Genomic DNA, 14,723 nt, shown 5'->3' with positions numbered 1-14,723 from the left:
CGCATGCTCCTTGACGCCCAGTTTCCGCGCCTCGGGGGCGCGCACGTAAGGCAGCGCCGTTGCCTTACTTCCGCTGGTGCAGAAGCGGAGTTTCCGCGGGATCGGGCCGGCGTCTGAGGGTACTGGGTAGTGTGTGGTGGGGCGGGAAGAGGCAGGTTGACGTGAGACTCCGGGGCGGCTGCCCGGGTTGAGGTGCGCGGCGCTGCAGGGAATTGGATAGCAGCGGTGTGAGCGGTGGTGCGGAGTCGGGCTAGTGCTGAGCGCCGAGGAGACCGCAGCTAGGACTCCCTCTGTAATGTTTCTCCTGGACGGTTCCCACCCCCCTGGGGGGCGGCTCCCGGATTAGCGTTCCTTCTTCAACCTGTTGGTTTTCCTCCTGGCCTCCAAGGAGCGGACTCTTGGAGCTGCCTTTGTTTGAAGCGCTTGCTTGGCTCTATCCCCACACAGTTCTGACCGAACAGCGCAACAGCGCCCGGCTGCTCCCTTCTCCCCGCTTCCTTTCTGCTCTCCCTCCCCTGAAGCTCACGCAGTCATCTGTGAAGTAAAGGAATCGCCTAGGTGATTCCCACTCCTCTCCTTACTCGTTTACCGCCCTCCGTGACAGGATCAAAGAATCTTGTCTTACTTGAGGTTTACCGAGATAAGAACCAGGGCTTTTATGGTGAGGGCCTCCTTTAATGCCCTAGAGAAGGTGAACTGCGGAGGCTTAAGGTTAGCTTTTCAGATCAAACTCGGAGTCAGCGCGAACATTGGTTGTAAGCGTGCCAGACTGTTGAGTGGTCTTTCAGGCTTGAAGGTTGCCAGTGACGCTTATTCTGTTCTTGGACCTACTTATGAAAGTGAGTGTTCTCTGCGTAGAAGGGTGCAACCAGAGGCTGGGCGTGTACTCAGGTGGTAGAGTTCTAGCCTGGCCTGCAGAAAGCTCTGGATGCACACTCGACTGTTGTCAGTGTTGTCAGCAGGGTCACAAGTTCAAGGTCTTGGGATAGATCGCTGTTGGAAGCCACCCTCCAGTACCTGTGTAAACGCTCGATGCTTGGTCGGATTTTCAGCACAGCATCGTTGAAGCTCACTCTCATTCATCTCTGCAGGGAATGGTCGCTGAGTGACTATAGTACCCGCATATTGCTGGATACTGGAGACACCAGTTAAGGCTATCCTTTCCTCACTGAGTTCATAGTTCTTGTGGAGGAACACAGAGATATTGCAGAAGTGATATGTGATACTGTAAGATTTACTTTTTATTTTTGTGGTTTTTTTTTTTTTGTTTGTTTGTTTTCGTTTTTGAGACAGAGTTTCTCTGTAGCTTTGGAGCCCATTCTGGAACTAGCTCTTCTAGACCAGGCTGCCCTCGAACTCACCGAGATCCACCTGCCTCGCTCCAGAGTGCTGGGATTAAAGGCGTGCGCCATCACCACCTGGCTTACTTTTTATTTTTGGATTACACGTCTGTCTGTGGATATTTAATGTGAGTGCAGGTGACCATTCCAGGCTGGCCCGGAACTTAGTGGTGGACCTGGCTGGCTTTGAACTTATAGAGATCCACCTTCCTCTCTTCCTAGGCTAGGGATAGAGGCCTGCACCATCATACAGGCCTGAGGTATAGAATTTAAGAGATTGAGGTAACACTGTTCCATAATAGTGTTCCACTAATAGTACTCCATACTATTCAGGAGGGAGCTTGAGCTGCGCTCCTGTCCTCAGTTTCTCATCCTCCCTAAAAATCCTAGGCATTTGATGTGAATGTTCATGACTGAACCTGGGGATCGTGAAATGATAGCTGAGCAGATGTCATTACTGTTAGTCCTACTGAGGTGACAAGGACTTGCCTTGTATCTTTTCAGGATGGACCAGAAGTGGAGCTTCTAAAATGGTGCCCTGTAAAAGGAGAAGAGCTGCGGTGACAGAATCTGTGCAGCAACCTGACGAGTTAGACCTGGAGTCAGCGGCGAAGCCCGAACCCGGCCGGCTTAAAGACTTGGGGTCAGAGTCACCGTCCTGGGGTCAGCGTCAGGAGAGTTCAGGGTGCCCTGAGGTGCATTCCGTGCATGATGGAGAGAGTCAGCCCAGCATGGAGGATCCGTCTCTCAGCTCTAAGATGCTCACCCAGCGTGGAAACTTACCGGTTCTGGAAGCCGTTGATGTGGCCATCTCTCAGGAAATCACCCTTCCTTCTGTGGAGTCTTCTCATTCCCTTACTGTATACCTCGATAAAGGGAGACTCCAGGCCACGGCCTCAAGGAAAGCAAAGAAAATTGTCTTCCAGCCTGGGCAGGTTACCAGAGAAGACCGAGGAGATCATCCTGTCATTGAGGAGCCTCCTTTAGTAGAAGGAGAGCCTGGGGGAGAAGTCAAGGCAGAAGGAGGTAAGGATGAGAGGTCTCGGTTGCTTTTTCCTTGCCCGTTTAGATTGAGTCACTCTGAAGTTCTAAATTCTAAAATGCTCCACCCTTTACTCTTGGAGTACAACCATGATACTTTAAGTGGAAAATCCCACACTTGACCTCACGTGAGGGGCTGTGTCAGAATGCTGGCCTTCTTCAAATATTGTGTAAGACTGTCTTCAGATGACAGAAAGGCTGTGTATGAGAAATAAATGAGTGGTATGCTTAATCTTGGGTCCCATCTCTAGGATATCTCATGAATGTACGTCTTCGTACATTCAGGGTTTTCAGATAAGGGACAGATATGTAACCTGTGCCACTTTGTTGTTTTCTTTTCCTTTTCTCTACACAGCCCTGGCTGTCCTGGAACTCACCATGGAGACCAGGCTGGGCCCTATCTCAGAGAGACCCACCTGCCTCTGCCTCCCAGTTGCTGGGGTTAAAGGTGTGCACTGCCACCCCTGGCTTGTCTCTGGTCTCTGTGGCACCTTTACGGAGAGATGTTCTTGGAGGGGATTGCTGTGGTGTGGGGTCTTGCCACTAGGGCTGTTCAGGTCATTTAGCACGGGCAGTGCCCTTTTGGACTGGGTCAAGATGGTCTTTTCCTCTCCAATTCTCTGTTTTCTCTTCTAGCTACCCCCTCCCCATTTAAAAATTTGATGTTATTTTTGTTTCTCTTGAATGGGTATATATGTACCATGTGCATGCCTGGTGACTGTGGAGGCCAGAGGAGGTTACCAGAGCCTTTGGAACTGACATTAGGGATGGTTGTGAGCTGCCAAGTGCGTGCTGAGCATCAAACCTGGGTTCTCTGCAAGAGCTACAAGTGGTCTTTATTTCTGAGCCATCTGTCTCCCCTCCCCCCTTTTAATGATTTATTTATTAATTGTGTATACAGCCTCTGCCTGGATGTATCCTTGCGGGCCAGAAGAGGGCACCATATCTCATTATAGAATGTTGTGAGCCACCATGTGGTTGGTGGGCTTTGAACTCAGGACCTCTGGAAGAGCAGTCAGTGCTCTTACCCTCTGAGTCATCTGTCAGCCCTCACTCCCCTTTTTTCTCTGAAGCTCTATTCTGCATATCTGGTGAGATGAGCTAGGACTACTCTGCTAATTGTGGAGGGGGCAGCGGCTTAAAGGAAGGTCATGTTTTGAACATTGGGACAGGCTTTCCAGAGATGGAGAATCCTTTGAGCTGAAGGGCTTAAAGGAAGGTCGTGTTTTGAACATTGGGACAGGCTTTCCAGAGATGGAGAACCCTTTGAACTGAAGGGCCTGAAGGTTGTGGTCTGGCAGAGTGCTGGCATGGACACGGGACTAGGTAAAGTTTAGATACACAAACAGAGAAGGATGGCGACACAGCATCTCGGAAGAATTAGGAAAAGGTCACTCCATGTGGCAGGTTAGGTTTTAGTTGTAAAGAGCATTAATTTTCATACTGGGCCTTTGTATTATTTCCAGTTGTAGCCCTTGTAATAAATAGGTAAGGAAAGTTAACACCATCTCTTACTTTGTTTGCAGTGTCGGAGATTGGTCTAAGGGTTCGTACATCCTAGGCAGGTACTCTCAGTTCTGAGTCACATCCCTGGCCTCCTGTTAATTTCTGTTTTGATAACATTTCTTTTGCATTTTAGAGAGATCTTGTGGTACTTAATTTGTGTGTTTGTGTGTGTGTGTGTGTGTATATATATATATATATATTGTTTTTGTTTTGATATATTTGTGTGTGTGTATATATGTTTTGTTTTTGTTTTGATATATATGTGTGTGTACACACACACACACACACACACACACACATATAGGTTTGTTTTTGTTTTTCATGACAGGGTTTTTCTGTAGCTTTCAAGCCTGTCCTGGAACTAGCTCTTGTAGACCAGGCTGGTCTCGAATTCATAGATATCCACCTGCCTCTGCCTCCCGAGTGCTGGGATTAAAGGCGTGCACCACCGCTGCACAGCCCCTCTCAGTTTTTATTAATCATGCTGTAGAGATAAGTTTTTCCTGCTGTAGCTCAGGGTGGTCTGGAATTCACTGTTTAGTCTTGTCTGTCCTTCAACTCATAGCTTCTGCCTCTGCCGTCTGAGTTCTAAGATTATGGTCACTCCATGTTGTGCTAGTGTTGGCCTTCAGTCCCAGAGAGCAAAGAGGCCGATGGAGCAACAGAAAGCTTTGAATGCTGCGGGTGAGCATAAAGAGAGACTGCTCTCCTTGAGGCAAGTTTCTGTGAACCAGCCAAATGTTTTTTTTTTTTAAAGTTTTATTTATTTTACATGCAGTGTTCTTTCAGCATGTATAGCTACAGGCCAGAACAGTGCACCAGATCTCATTATAGATGGTTATGAGATAGCATGTGGTTTCTGGGATTGAACTCATCACCTTATGAAGAGCAGCCAGTGCTTTAAACCTCTATGCCATCTTCTCAGCCCTTAATCAGCTCCATTTCCTTCCAGATTATAAAGAATACACGGGACTGGGTTGCCTCAGAGCAAACCTTTATTTGCATTAACAGCACACTCCTATCACAAGCCTTTGTACACGGCAGTCAGTTCTTACAGCAGAGCTCCTAGCACAAGGCTTCTTAGCAGGGATCTGTGTCAACGGTCAAGCTAAAGATGAATCAGCCATCTGGACTAGAGACAGCTTTTAGATAAGGTCAGTCCTCCAGTCCCAGTGACACTATCCAGAGAAGGGCAGGTAGAGAGGCAGGAAGTTCTGCTGGAGTGCGGGAGCTCCCTGTTGCTGCTGGATTGAGATAATCTGCTAGGCCAGTGGAGCCTGCCACCTCTACCAGCCAGCGACAATCTCCCAACATGCTATTATACTTGATGGGGTGAATTTTATTTATTTTTAGTTTTCAGTAATTTCTGAAATATACATACTTAAGGTTTTGATTACCATATGTGAATTTGAAACCAGATTATAGAGTGAGGCACTTTAAGAAGCCCCGGGGAATATGTGACATACAGGTGAATAGTAGGGGATCTTCACATTTTCATGACCCTGGATTTGATCCTCAGTGGGGTGTGTGTTGTATAACTGAGATCACTCATAATAACAACTTTTTTTGTTTGTTTGTTTTTTGTTTTTTGAGACAGGGTTTCTCTGTCGCTTTGGAGCCTGTCCTGGAACTAGCTCTGTAGACCAGGCTGGCCTCGAACTCACAGAGATCCGCCTGCCTCTGCCTCTCGAGTGCTGGGATTAAAGGCGTGTGCCACCACCTCCCAGCAATAACAAGTATTTAAAATTATATTGTATACCAATTTTGTTTTCTCTCTTCTTTTAAATTGTTTTTATTTATTCTGCCATATGCCACCTAGTTATAAGGTAAAATTTCTCTGTTAATCATATGAGTAGTCAGGGTTTGAACTGCAGGTGAGGTTCAGCAGCAGGATGCTGTTGAAGTGGCCATCCAGCCCTGCTCAGTTCCCAGCAGCCTGTTTCTTTGCAGTGCTGAGGATCCTGCTTAGGGCCTCCTGTATTCTGGGAATGCTCTGACTTGAGCTACAACCCCAGCTCTGCCTTGTTCCAGTCTTTAAGCTCTTTCAGTGGCTGGCTTTCTAGGCTTTGGTTTTACTTAAATGTGCAGCCTGGAGATGCTAGCTCCCAGGAATGCACCCAGAGTTGCATTAAGGAAACCTTCAAAGTAGACAGGAATTTTTATCTTAGGGTCTTTAGGAAAAGGGTCCCACTTTCTGAAGGTAACTTTCTTTATTACTGTATCTCGAATATTTTTGTCTTATGAAGATTAGACTTTTTTCTGAGTGTAACAAGGAAACACATGCTTTCTGATGGTGACTTAAGAAAAAAGGGAATGAACACATGCTTTCCTGATGGTGACCTTGTCTTTTACTTTGTCTCTTGGCAACCTCTTTACATAGATACATCTCTATCTACAGTTCTGTCTCTTTCTGTACATACATCTCTACAGTTTGGTATCTTTCCCCAGTTACATATGTTTTCTACAGAGCTACAGTTACATTTATTTTCACAGTTACGTTCTCCATACAGCTATGCAACTTCGCTTTTTTTTTTTTTTTTTGAGACAGAGTTTCTCTGTAGCTTTGAATCTTGTCTTGGAACTAGCTCTTGTAGACCAGGTTGGCCTCTAACTCACAGAGATCCACCTGCCTCTGCCTCCAGAGTGCTGGGATTAAAGGCGTGCGCCACCACCACCTGGCTCACACTTCTTTACATAGTCACATCTCTCTCATCTCTCCACTCCTCCCTCGCACTTCTCTTTGTACATTCAGCTGAATCTTCCTACCAACACACACGCACGCACACACCCTTCTCACATTTCTCTCATAATGTCTGTACATCTTTCCTGCTGCTTCTCACAGCCAAAACCTCTGGACAAACATAAAGCACATTCTGAGAGTCACAGTAATACTTGAGTGAACGGTAAGAAACAGGGTCAGGTGGTGGTAGCGCATACTTTTAATCCCAGCACTTGGTTGGCAGAGAAAGGCGAATCTCTGTGAGTTCAAGGCCATTGTGGGCTTCAGAACAAGTACCAGGACTGACTCTAAAGCTACACAGAGAAATAATGTGTCAAAAAAACCAAAAAAAAAAAAGCAGAACCTGTTTTTCTCCACCTAGGTAGTTCACAGTGACTGACCAGTGAGTATGGCTTGGCTGTTGGCTGTGCACGTAGCTTCAAGTGGTCAGGATTCCCAGACAGAAAGTGACATTGAAATTCAGGGCAGTTAGTTTGCTGGTCCTTGATCATGCAGAGTATGTATAGAAAACCCATTGCTGAGAAAGTTATCTTTACTAAAGTTGCTTCAAGCCTTATTCCCAAATATGCAATAAACACTTGGGAAATTGAATTAATAAATTCCTCTCTAGGGAAAACCAGATATTCTAGTATTATTATTTCTATTCATCAGAATTATATAGTTAAGCAGAAATCATCTCCATGACCATGCATAGCTATATGTATGCCCAATATATGGAATATTTTCATAAAAAACATACAAGCAGTGGCTAGAATACACATAGCTGTTTTTAGTGGCACATGAGAAAAATTACAGATAGAGACAAATAGTCATTTATAGTCAGTGACTCCACGGACTTCCCAAGTGGATTTCCCGTCAGAAAGTTTGGCTCATCTGGGAGGTCTACTTGTTAAATACTAGTTGCCACCTGTTGTAAACTTTTAGTGTCCTCTGGCAATTTTTGTTCTGTTTTTTTCACGACAAGGTCTTGCTATTTATTTCTACATGTTCAGGAACTCACTCTGTAGAAAAGGCTGGCTTTGATCTCAGAGGTACACCTGTCTATGCCCCCCCCCCCCTGCAAGTGATGGCATTGAAGGTGTTCCCTACCATGCCCAGCTAAGTGTTAGCTATTATGACTAGTTCTGTAAAACTGTTACCAAGGCTGTAATAAACTATCATTGTCACATCAATGTGTGTGGCTCTCAAAGTCAGACAGCAGGCAGGTTGGTTTCCTTCCACTGTTGGTTTGGGACGGAGTTCCTAGAGAAGTTGTTCTGGAGAGTCTGTGACGTTCTTGGTTCGTTTTCAGAAGAACAAGAGAGTGAAGAAAGTGATCAAAGGAAAAAAACCAAAAAGGGCACCAAGAGGAAACGAGATGGAAAAAGTCAAGAACAAGGGACGATGGCTCATGACCTGAAACTGGATGACATGCTCGATCGGACCTTAGAGGATGGTGCTAAGCAGCACAATCTGACTGCAGTCAATGTACGGAACATCCTGCATGTGAGTAGCCGTGGGCAGCTATGCAGTCAGCCTAGAAACTTCCCATTGAGAAGAAATAAGCAGACCTGTAAGTCTCCTGAGTCCTGCTATACGAATTGGCAATTTTGTTGGTTAAGTGTGACAAAATGTTTTACATCTAAGGATAGTTTTCTCTTTGCACTCAGCACTAGTGAGGAGTCTGAACAGGAGGTATTGAGAAGATGAACTACCTGCACCTCCTTCCACTGATTTGGTCAATAAGATTCCTAGTCGGAAAAACATCCATAGTAGTTGGTAGTGCTTTACACGTGTGAAGAATGCCTTGAGAGCTAGCAGAGTATTTGCTAGGCAAGCAGAACAGGCAAGATTAAAAAACACAAATGCCTTTATGTAATTCTCCTCTATGTCTTACCTTTGTCTGCATATTTCTGTCCCAGTAACAGGAACTGAATGGGACCACTTGCTGCAACATTGTAAAGGCTTGCTTCTGCCTTCTTTATTTTTAGATGTTTTCTTGAGCTCAGTTTGAAGCTATTATTGAAGATCTAACTTCTGTTTATTCTCCACAAAGGTCTAGTGGCACTTACATAGAGATGAATATTGTTCAGGTGACAAATCTTTTGTGGCATAAAGTGAGGTTTCATTTCTCTCCTCCAGGAAGTAATCACAAATGAACATGTTGTAGCCATGATGAAAGCTGCCATCAGTGAGACAGAAGACATGCCACTGTTTGTGAGTAGCCTCTTGTCACTCTTTCCATGCCATGGAAACTTTCCAATGTGGGAAGTCATGTAGCTGTTTGTAAACCACATGACACACCTCAGACTGGGAAAATCACATTGTAACTTTATTGGCTACTTTCTTTCTCTCCCTTCTTAGGAGCCTAAGATGACCCGCTCTAAACTGAAGGAAGTGGTGGAGAAAGGAGTGGTATGTGTTCTGAGTTTCTCTTTATCCTGGGGAATAGAAGCCTGTTTGTAGTTATTCATAGAGAAGAAAAATGTGAACAATTTTGGTCTGGGTTTTTTTTTTTTTTTCGAGGCAGGGTTTCTATGTGTTTTTTGGAGCCTGTCCTGGCACTAGCTCTTGTAGACCAGGCTGGTCTCGAACTCACAGAGATCCGCCTGCCTCTGCCTCCCAAGTGCTGGGATTAAAGGCGTGCGCCACCACCGCCAGGCTGGGTTTTGTTTTTGAAATCATTATGTGTGGGCTCAGAGTGAGAATGCATACATGGGATTACAAGTATGAGCCACACTGCCCAGATTTTCGTGCTGTGCCCTGGCATGAATCAAGCACAAGCAGGTTACACCCTGGGCTACTGCTTTGTTTTCCTTTTCTGTATAATGTAGTTGTTACTGGTGGTGGTGGTGGCTTGGTTGAGGCAGGGTCACACACTATGACCCAAACTGACCTGGAATTTACTGTGTAGTCCAGCTTCCTCTCTCAGTCCTGCCAGTGCTGGGATCATAAGCCCCACCAATACATGAGAATATAGTGCTCAGTGAGGCCTGTAGACCACGGTAGCTGCTAAGTTCAGTGTGGGTCTTTCTGCTTATCAGAAAAGGAAAAGCAGTTACATGTTATTACTGATAATCTTTTTCATAGGTAATTCCAACGTGGAATATTTCACCAATTAAGAAAGCCAGTGAAATTAAGGTAAATGCAGAAGTCATTGTTACTCTTTTCCCAAAATACGTCATCAGTTTTGAAAGCTACTACTTCCTTTGTAGTCACTACTTTTAGACATGCTGGGGGGCTTGTTTTTGTTTGGGGGGGCTTCTTTTTTTGTTACAGGTTTGGGTTTTCCCATTCCGTTGTACCTCGGCTGCACCTCATGGAAGCATACAGACCTGCCTGTGTTGTTTGATGTGAAGGCACATTAGACTCAGAGAATTCTTTCTCCTCCTAGATATCTTCACTTTCTCTCCCAATGTGTGACTTGTGCTTTCACTCGCTCCCTCCCTCCCTCCCTCTTTCCCTCCCTCTCTCTTTCCCTCCCTCCCTCTCTCTCTTCTTTCCCTCCCTTCTTTCCCTCCCTTCTTTCCCTCCCTTCTTTCCCTCCCTCCCTCCCTCCCTCCCTCCCTCCCTCCCTCCCTCTTTCCCTGTCTCCCTCCCTCTCTCCCTCCCTCTCTTCTTTCCCTCCCTCCCTCTCTTCTATCCCTCCATTCCATCTGTCCTCTGCCGCTGTTGGAGCCCAGAACCCTATGCATGGTGAGCATGCGTTCTCCTCTGAGATTTCTAGTCTCCAGCCCTGTTCCATTTCTTTCTCTGTTATTTTATGTTTACTTGTTTTTGCATGGTGAGTGGTGGGAGCAACTATCATAGCATGTGAGAATTGGTTCTTTCCTTTTACCATACTGGTCTTGAGGATTGAACTCGGTCATTGGGTTTGTGCCTCTAGCTGTTGAGCCACCCCCCACCCCTGTTTTCCTGTGTTCCTATTGAAGCAGCCACCACAGTTTGTGGACATTCACCTTGAAGAAGATGACTCCTCAGATGAAGAGTACCAGCCAGATGAGGAAGAGGAAGATGAAACAGCAGAAGAGGTTTGTGAGTGTTCATTGTTACTGCAGAAAAAAATTGGGCTTGATAAAGACGGGCTTTGGTGACTTAGTTTTGTCACCCATTCTTTAGACGTGATTGAGAAATGTTCTCTTTCCTAATGATGTTTTAGCTGGTAGGTCTTCTGCTCTTCAAACTCCTTATACATTTAAGCTTACATTATAAAAGTAACACATACAACACAAAGATGTGCTGTAATCTCAGCATTTAGGAAATGCAGGTAGGAGGGATAGGAGTTCAGGTTTATCCTCAGCTACACAGCTTGTTCTAGACTCTTTCTTAGAAACCAGCAGACGCCAGGTCCCACGCCTTTAATTTTAGCACTCAGAAGGCAGAGACAAGTGAATCTCTGTGACTTCAATTTTTAGCCTGGTCTACAGAGAAAGTTTCATGACAGCCAGGGCTGTTAACACAGCAAAACCGTGTCTCGAAAAACTGGAAAAAAACAAAGATATCAGCAGACAAGTGTACCCTGGAACCCTGATGTCTTGATAGTTTTTTTTTTGCTATTTTTCTTTGTAGTTCTGCCACCTAAATATACACCTCTATATAGTCTTGTTTAATTTTTCTTGTTCATGAACTTTATCTTTTCTATTTGAGTTTTTGAGAAAAGGTCTCAGTATGTAGCCATGGCTGCCTTGGATCAGGCTAGCTTCAAACTCTTAGAGATCCTCCTGCTTCTGCCACTTGAGTGTTGGGGATAAAGGTGTTTGGCACCATTGCTTGGTTAGTAACGCTTTTCAAAAGAAGTCTTCTTTTTTCCTTCTGTGTTTTGTTAATCCTTTACCCTTTGACAGTTTATGATGAAGATGAGGCTGCAGATATGGTCCCTTCCATCTTTTCTTCTTTAGGATATTAAGTCATTGAAAATCCATTTTCTTTCTACAATGTATATATTTATTGCATATACTGGATGTATTCTTTCTATGACATAATTATTTTACATGTTATATATTTGCACTTGTATGTATGTACATATATATATATATGTGTGGGTGGGTTTTTGTGTGTGCTTGCCACAGTTTGCTTGTGGAGATCCCAGGACATCCTGGTAAGAGTTGATTCTTGCCTTCCACCATATGGGTCTTGGGAGTAGATGTCAGGTCATCAGGCTTGGTCACGTATACCTAGTCATCTGCTGTGCCATCCTGGCAGCCCAGATCCCAGTGACTGGTGTTTTGTGATTCATTCTGATGTGGCATTTCGTTCTGCGCACTGAGGTTGGGGCACACACGTGAGCGTGCACTGGGTTTGTTTTAGAGCTTATTGGAAAGTGATGTTGAAAGCACGGCTTCGTCTCCACGCGGAGTGAAGAGATCCAGACTGCAAGCATCGTCTGAAGTGGCTGAGACAGATGAGGAGAGTGGCGTGTTGTCAGAGGTAACCCGGCGTCAGACAGGAGAGACTTTAGACATACGTGTGAGAAGTGGCTGATTTACCGTTGGTAATATCATTGTGGGCTGCCACCTTTTCAGAGTTCTCGGGAGAATGCACAGCTAAGAGATGACTGAGACCTAGTCTTGGTCACAGAAGTTTTCTAAGTTCTCATTAGGGGTCAAGTGTATGCAACCCTTGCTTAGAGTGCTGTCTTGAAAGCCAAGTAGTGTTCTGTTTCTCTCACTGAGATAGAATGAGACCTAACTAGTCAGAGCATGTGTTGTTGAATTGACCGTTCACCTGTCTCCATCTACAAAAGAGGAAAGAGGCCACCTTCCTGTTATTCCTTCTTCCTTCCTGTCTTACCTCCCTCCCTGCTTCCCTACCTCCCTCTCTCCATCCCTCCGTCCCTTCCTCCCATCCATCCATCCTAACACAGCATCCTTTTTGATCAGGTTGAGAAAGTCCCCACACCTGCTCTTAGGCACATCAGTGCTGAAGTAGTGCCCATGGGGCCCCCACCTCCTCCCAAACCAAAGCAGACCAGGGATAGTGCTTTCATGGAGAAGTTAAATGCAGTAGATGAGGAGCTGGCTTCGAGTCCTGTCTGCATGGATTCTTTTCAGGTAAGCATCGTGACTCTGAATTGCTGAGAAAAGAAATTATGGTATGTCCATAAGGCTGATTGCTACTGGTCAGTAAAAAGAAGTACTGACAGGTGCTGGGGAACTGCAGGGATGAACTTTGCACACATCACACATTATGTATGTGAGCACCCTGAAACAGTCTGAATGGACACTGTGTAATGCCCTTATCTAAAATGTCTAGTACGTGGGAAATCCATATCCACAGAACATAGATTATTGGATCTCTTATGTGGATAATGAAGTTATTGTGGAATTGGTTATATCACATGATTTTGTGAATATATTAAAATGTAATTAATTATACCCATTAAAAATGTGAATGTATTATAAAATATATACATATATTTTTAAACTGTTATAACTGTTCTTGAAATGTTCATTTTAAAACCGACAACTGGATGGGGTAGAAGGCTCAGCAGTTATAGTGTTGATGCATGGAGGACCTGTGTTTGGTTCCCAAGACCCACGCTGTGGCTTAAACCACCTGTAACTTGAGTTGCAGAATATCCAACTGTTTTCTGTGGGCGTTGCACACATGTGCTGCACATATAACAGGTAACACATAAACACACATTCATAAAATGAAAAATAAATCTTTTCTTTAAATGTTTGTTTTACATATATATGAGTGTTCTATCTGCAAGTGTACCTGTAGGCCTGAAGGGGGGGCATCAGATCTCACTATAGATGGTTGTGAGCAGCTAGTGGTCTTAGCCCCTGTTCCATATTTCCAGTCCATAAGAAATAAATAAAAACAAAACGAAATAAAACATATTTACCTGTCAGGGGAGAACCCACGACCACACAGGTTGTTTCTTCGGGGCACAGCTCGTTATTGTACACCTGATGTGCTGACCCCTGAGATTCCCTAACATCGGGAAAGTTGACTGCATAATTTGTTCTAGTGGGGCAGGCACTATGTTGACAGTCTCCTCTGTAGAGAAACTTAAATATTTAATAAAAAAGATAGAAAATTATTTGAAAAAATAAAATCTACAAGAAATTAAAGTAGATTTTGAAGAAAGAAAATCCACATTGTTATGGATTTTGTTTTGTTTGCTTCTTTTTGTTTATTGAGGCGGGGTCTCACGATACAGAGCCGGCTGTACTGGATCTCATTATGTTGACTAGCTTGGCTTTGAACACACAGAGATCTGCCTGTCCCCACCTCCCAAGTGCTGTAATTAAGAGTGTGGGCCACCGTACACAGCTGGGATGACAGTGACCTACAGTGTCTTGGGACAAGTAGATTTTTAAGGAGTGTGGAGAATTTGGAAGCATGACTTTGACCTTCTGGGTGCTTTTTCTTTCTACTTTGTCCAGCCGATGGAGGATAGTCTCATTGCATTCCGGACTCGGTCTAAGATGCCCCTGAAAGATGTTCCTCTGGGCCAACTCGAAGCTGAACTTGAGGCTCCAGATATCACCCCGGATATGTATGACCCAAATACAGCTGATGATGAGGACTGGAAGGTGTGGCTGGGGGGCCTCTTAAATGATGACGTGGAGAACGAGGGTGAGTGGTTTGTTTGCAGCTATGAGCTGCTCAGTTGGGGTAGAGACGCGTTACAGACTGGAAGCACTAATAGTGGGTTTGTTGCTAGGCGTGCTGGCTTAGACTTCTGCTTCAGCTGCTGGGGAAGTTGAGACAGGCCGGTGCTCTAAGACATGAGGCTAGCCTGGGGAACATAGCGACACTTGTCTCAAAGAAAAGAAAGAGACTAGAGGCTGAGATTCTACAGCTCAGTGGGAAAACATGTATGTAGTTAGCACTTGGCACCCCACACATACACATACATATACACAATAAAAAATACTTTAGAAGCAGGAAGGAAGTGTCGTTTCTATGACACTGAAGTGGGTCATACGGCAGACTTACCTGTTGGACGCATGTGGACATTGAGTGTTGTTTGGAGGAGCTGGAGCCTAGCTGAGAAGAGGGAGCAGGCAGGAGAACAAGTCAGCACTGGAAAGTGACAGTTACAAAGTATTGGAGAATGACACCTAAAAGTCGGGGAAGGTGGGGCATTTTTGACACAGGCCTGT

At 45.0% G+C, this 14,723-nt stretch overlaps 1 protein-coding gene across 19 annotated transcripts in view; it reads left to right on the top strand.

The window, feature by feature from the left end:
* Gon4l (gon-4 like) overlaps window positions 1-14,723 on the top strand; it is a 51,229-nt gene that overhangs the window by 2,795 nt on the left and 33,711 nt on the right. For 3 of the 19 annotated variants that reach the window (XM_075978517.1, XM_075978518.1, XM_075978515.1), the window contains exons 1-10: window positions 664-839; window positions 1,845-2,366; window positions 7,919-8,112; window positions 8,749-8,823; window positions 8,971-9,021; window positions 9,697-9,747; window positions 10,539-10,637; window positions 11,914-12,033; window positions 12,486-12,656; window positions 14,001-14,193. In XM_075978517.1, coding sequence (XP_075834632.1) covers window positions 1,871-2,366; window positions 7,919-8,112; window positions 8,749-8,823; window positions 8,971-9,021; window positions 9,697-9,747; window positions 10,539-10,637; window positions 11,914-12,033; window positions 12,486-12,656; window positions 14,001-14,193 — 1,450 coding nt within the window. In that variant the 5' untranslated portion in view covers window positions 664-839; window positions 1,845-1,870. Of the gene's footprint in view, window positions 1-41; window positions 193-451; window positions 559-658; window positions 840-1,139; window positions 1,228-1,844; window positions 2,367-7,918; window positions 8,113-8,748; window positions 8,824-8,970; window positions 9,022-9,696; window positions 9,748-10,538; window positions 10,638-11,913; window positions 12,034-12,485; window positions 12,657-14,000; window positions 14,194-14,723 lie in introns of those variants that run through there. The other 16 variants (XM_075978519.1, XM_075978528.1, XM_075978529.1 and 13 more) reach the window with 15 other exon arrangements.

The sequence above is a fragment of the Microtus pennsylvanicus genome, chromosome 7 (assembly GCF_037038515.1).
Source record: "Microtus pennsylvanicus isolate mMicPen1 chromosome 7, mMicPen1.hap1, whole genome shotgun sequence".
In the NCBI taxonomy this organism is placed as follows: Eukaryota; Metazoa; Chordata; class Mammalia; order Rodentia; family Cricetidae; genus Microtus; species Microtus pennsylvanicus.
Note: the sequence above shows the minus strand (reverse complement) of the source record. Positions and strands in the feature narration are given on the sequence as shown.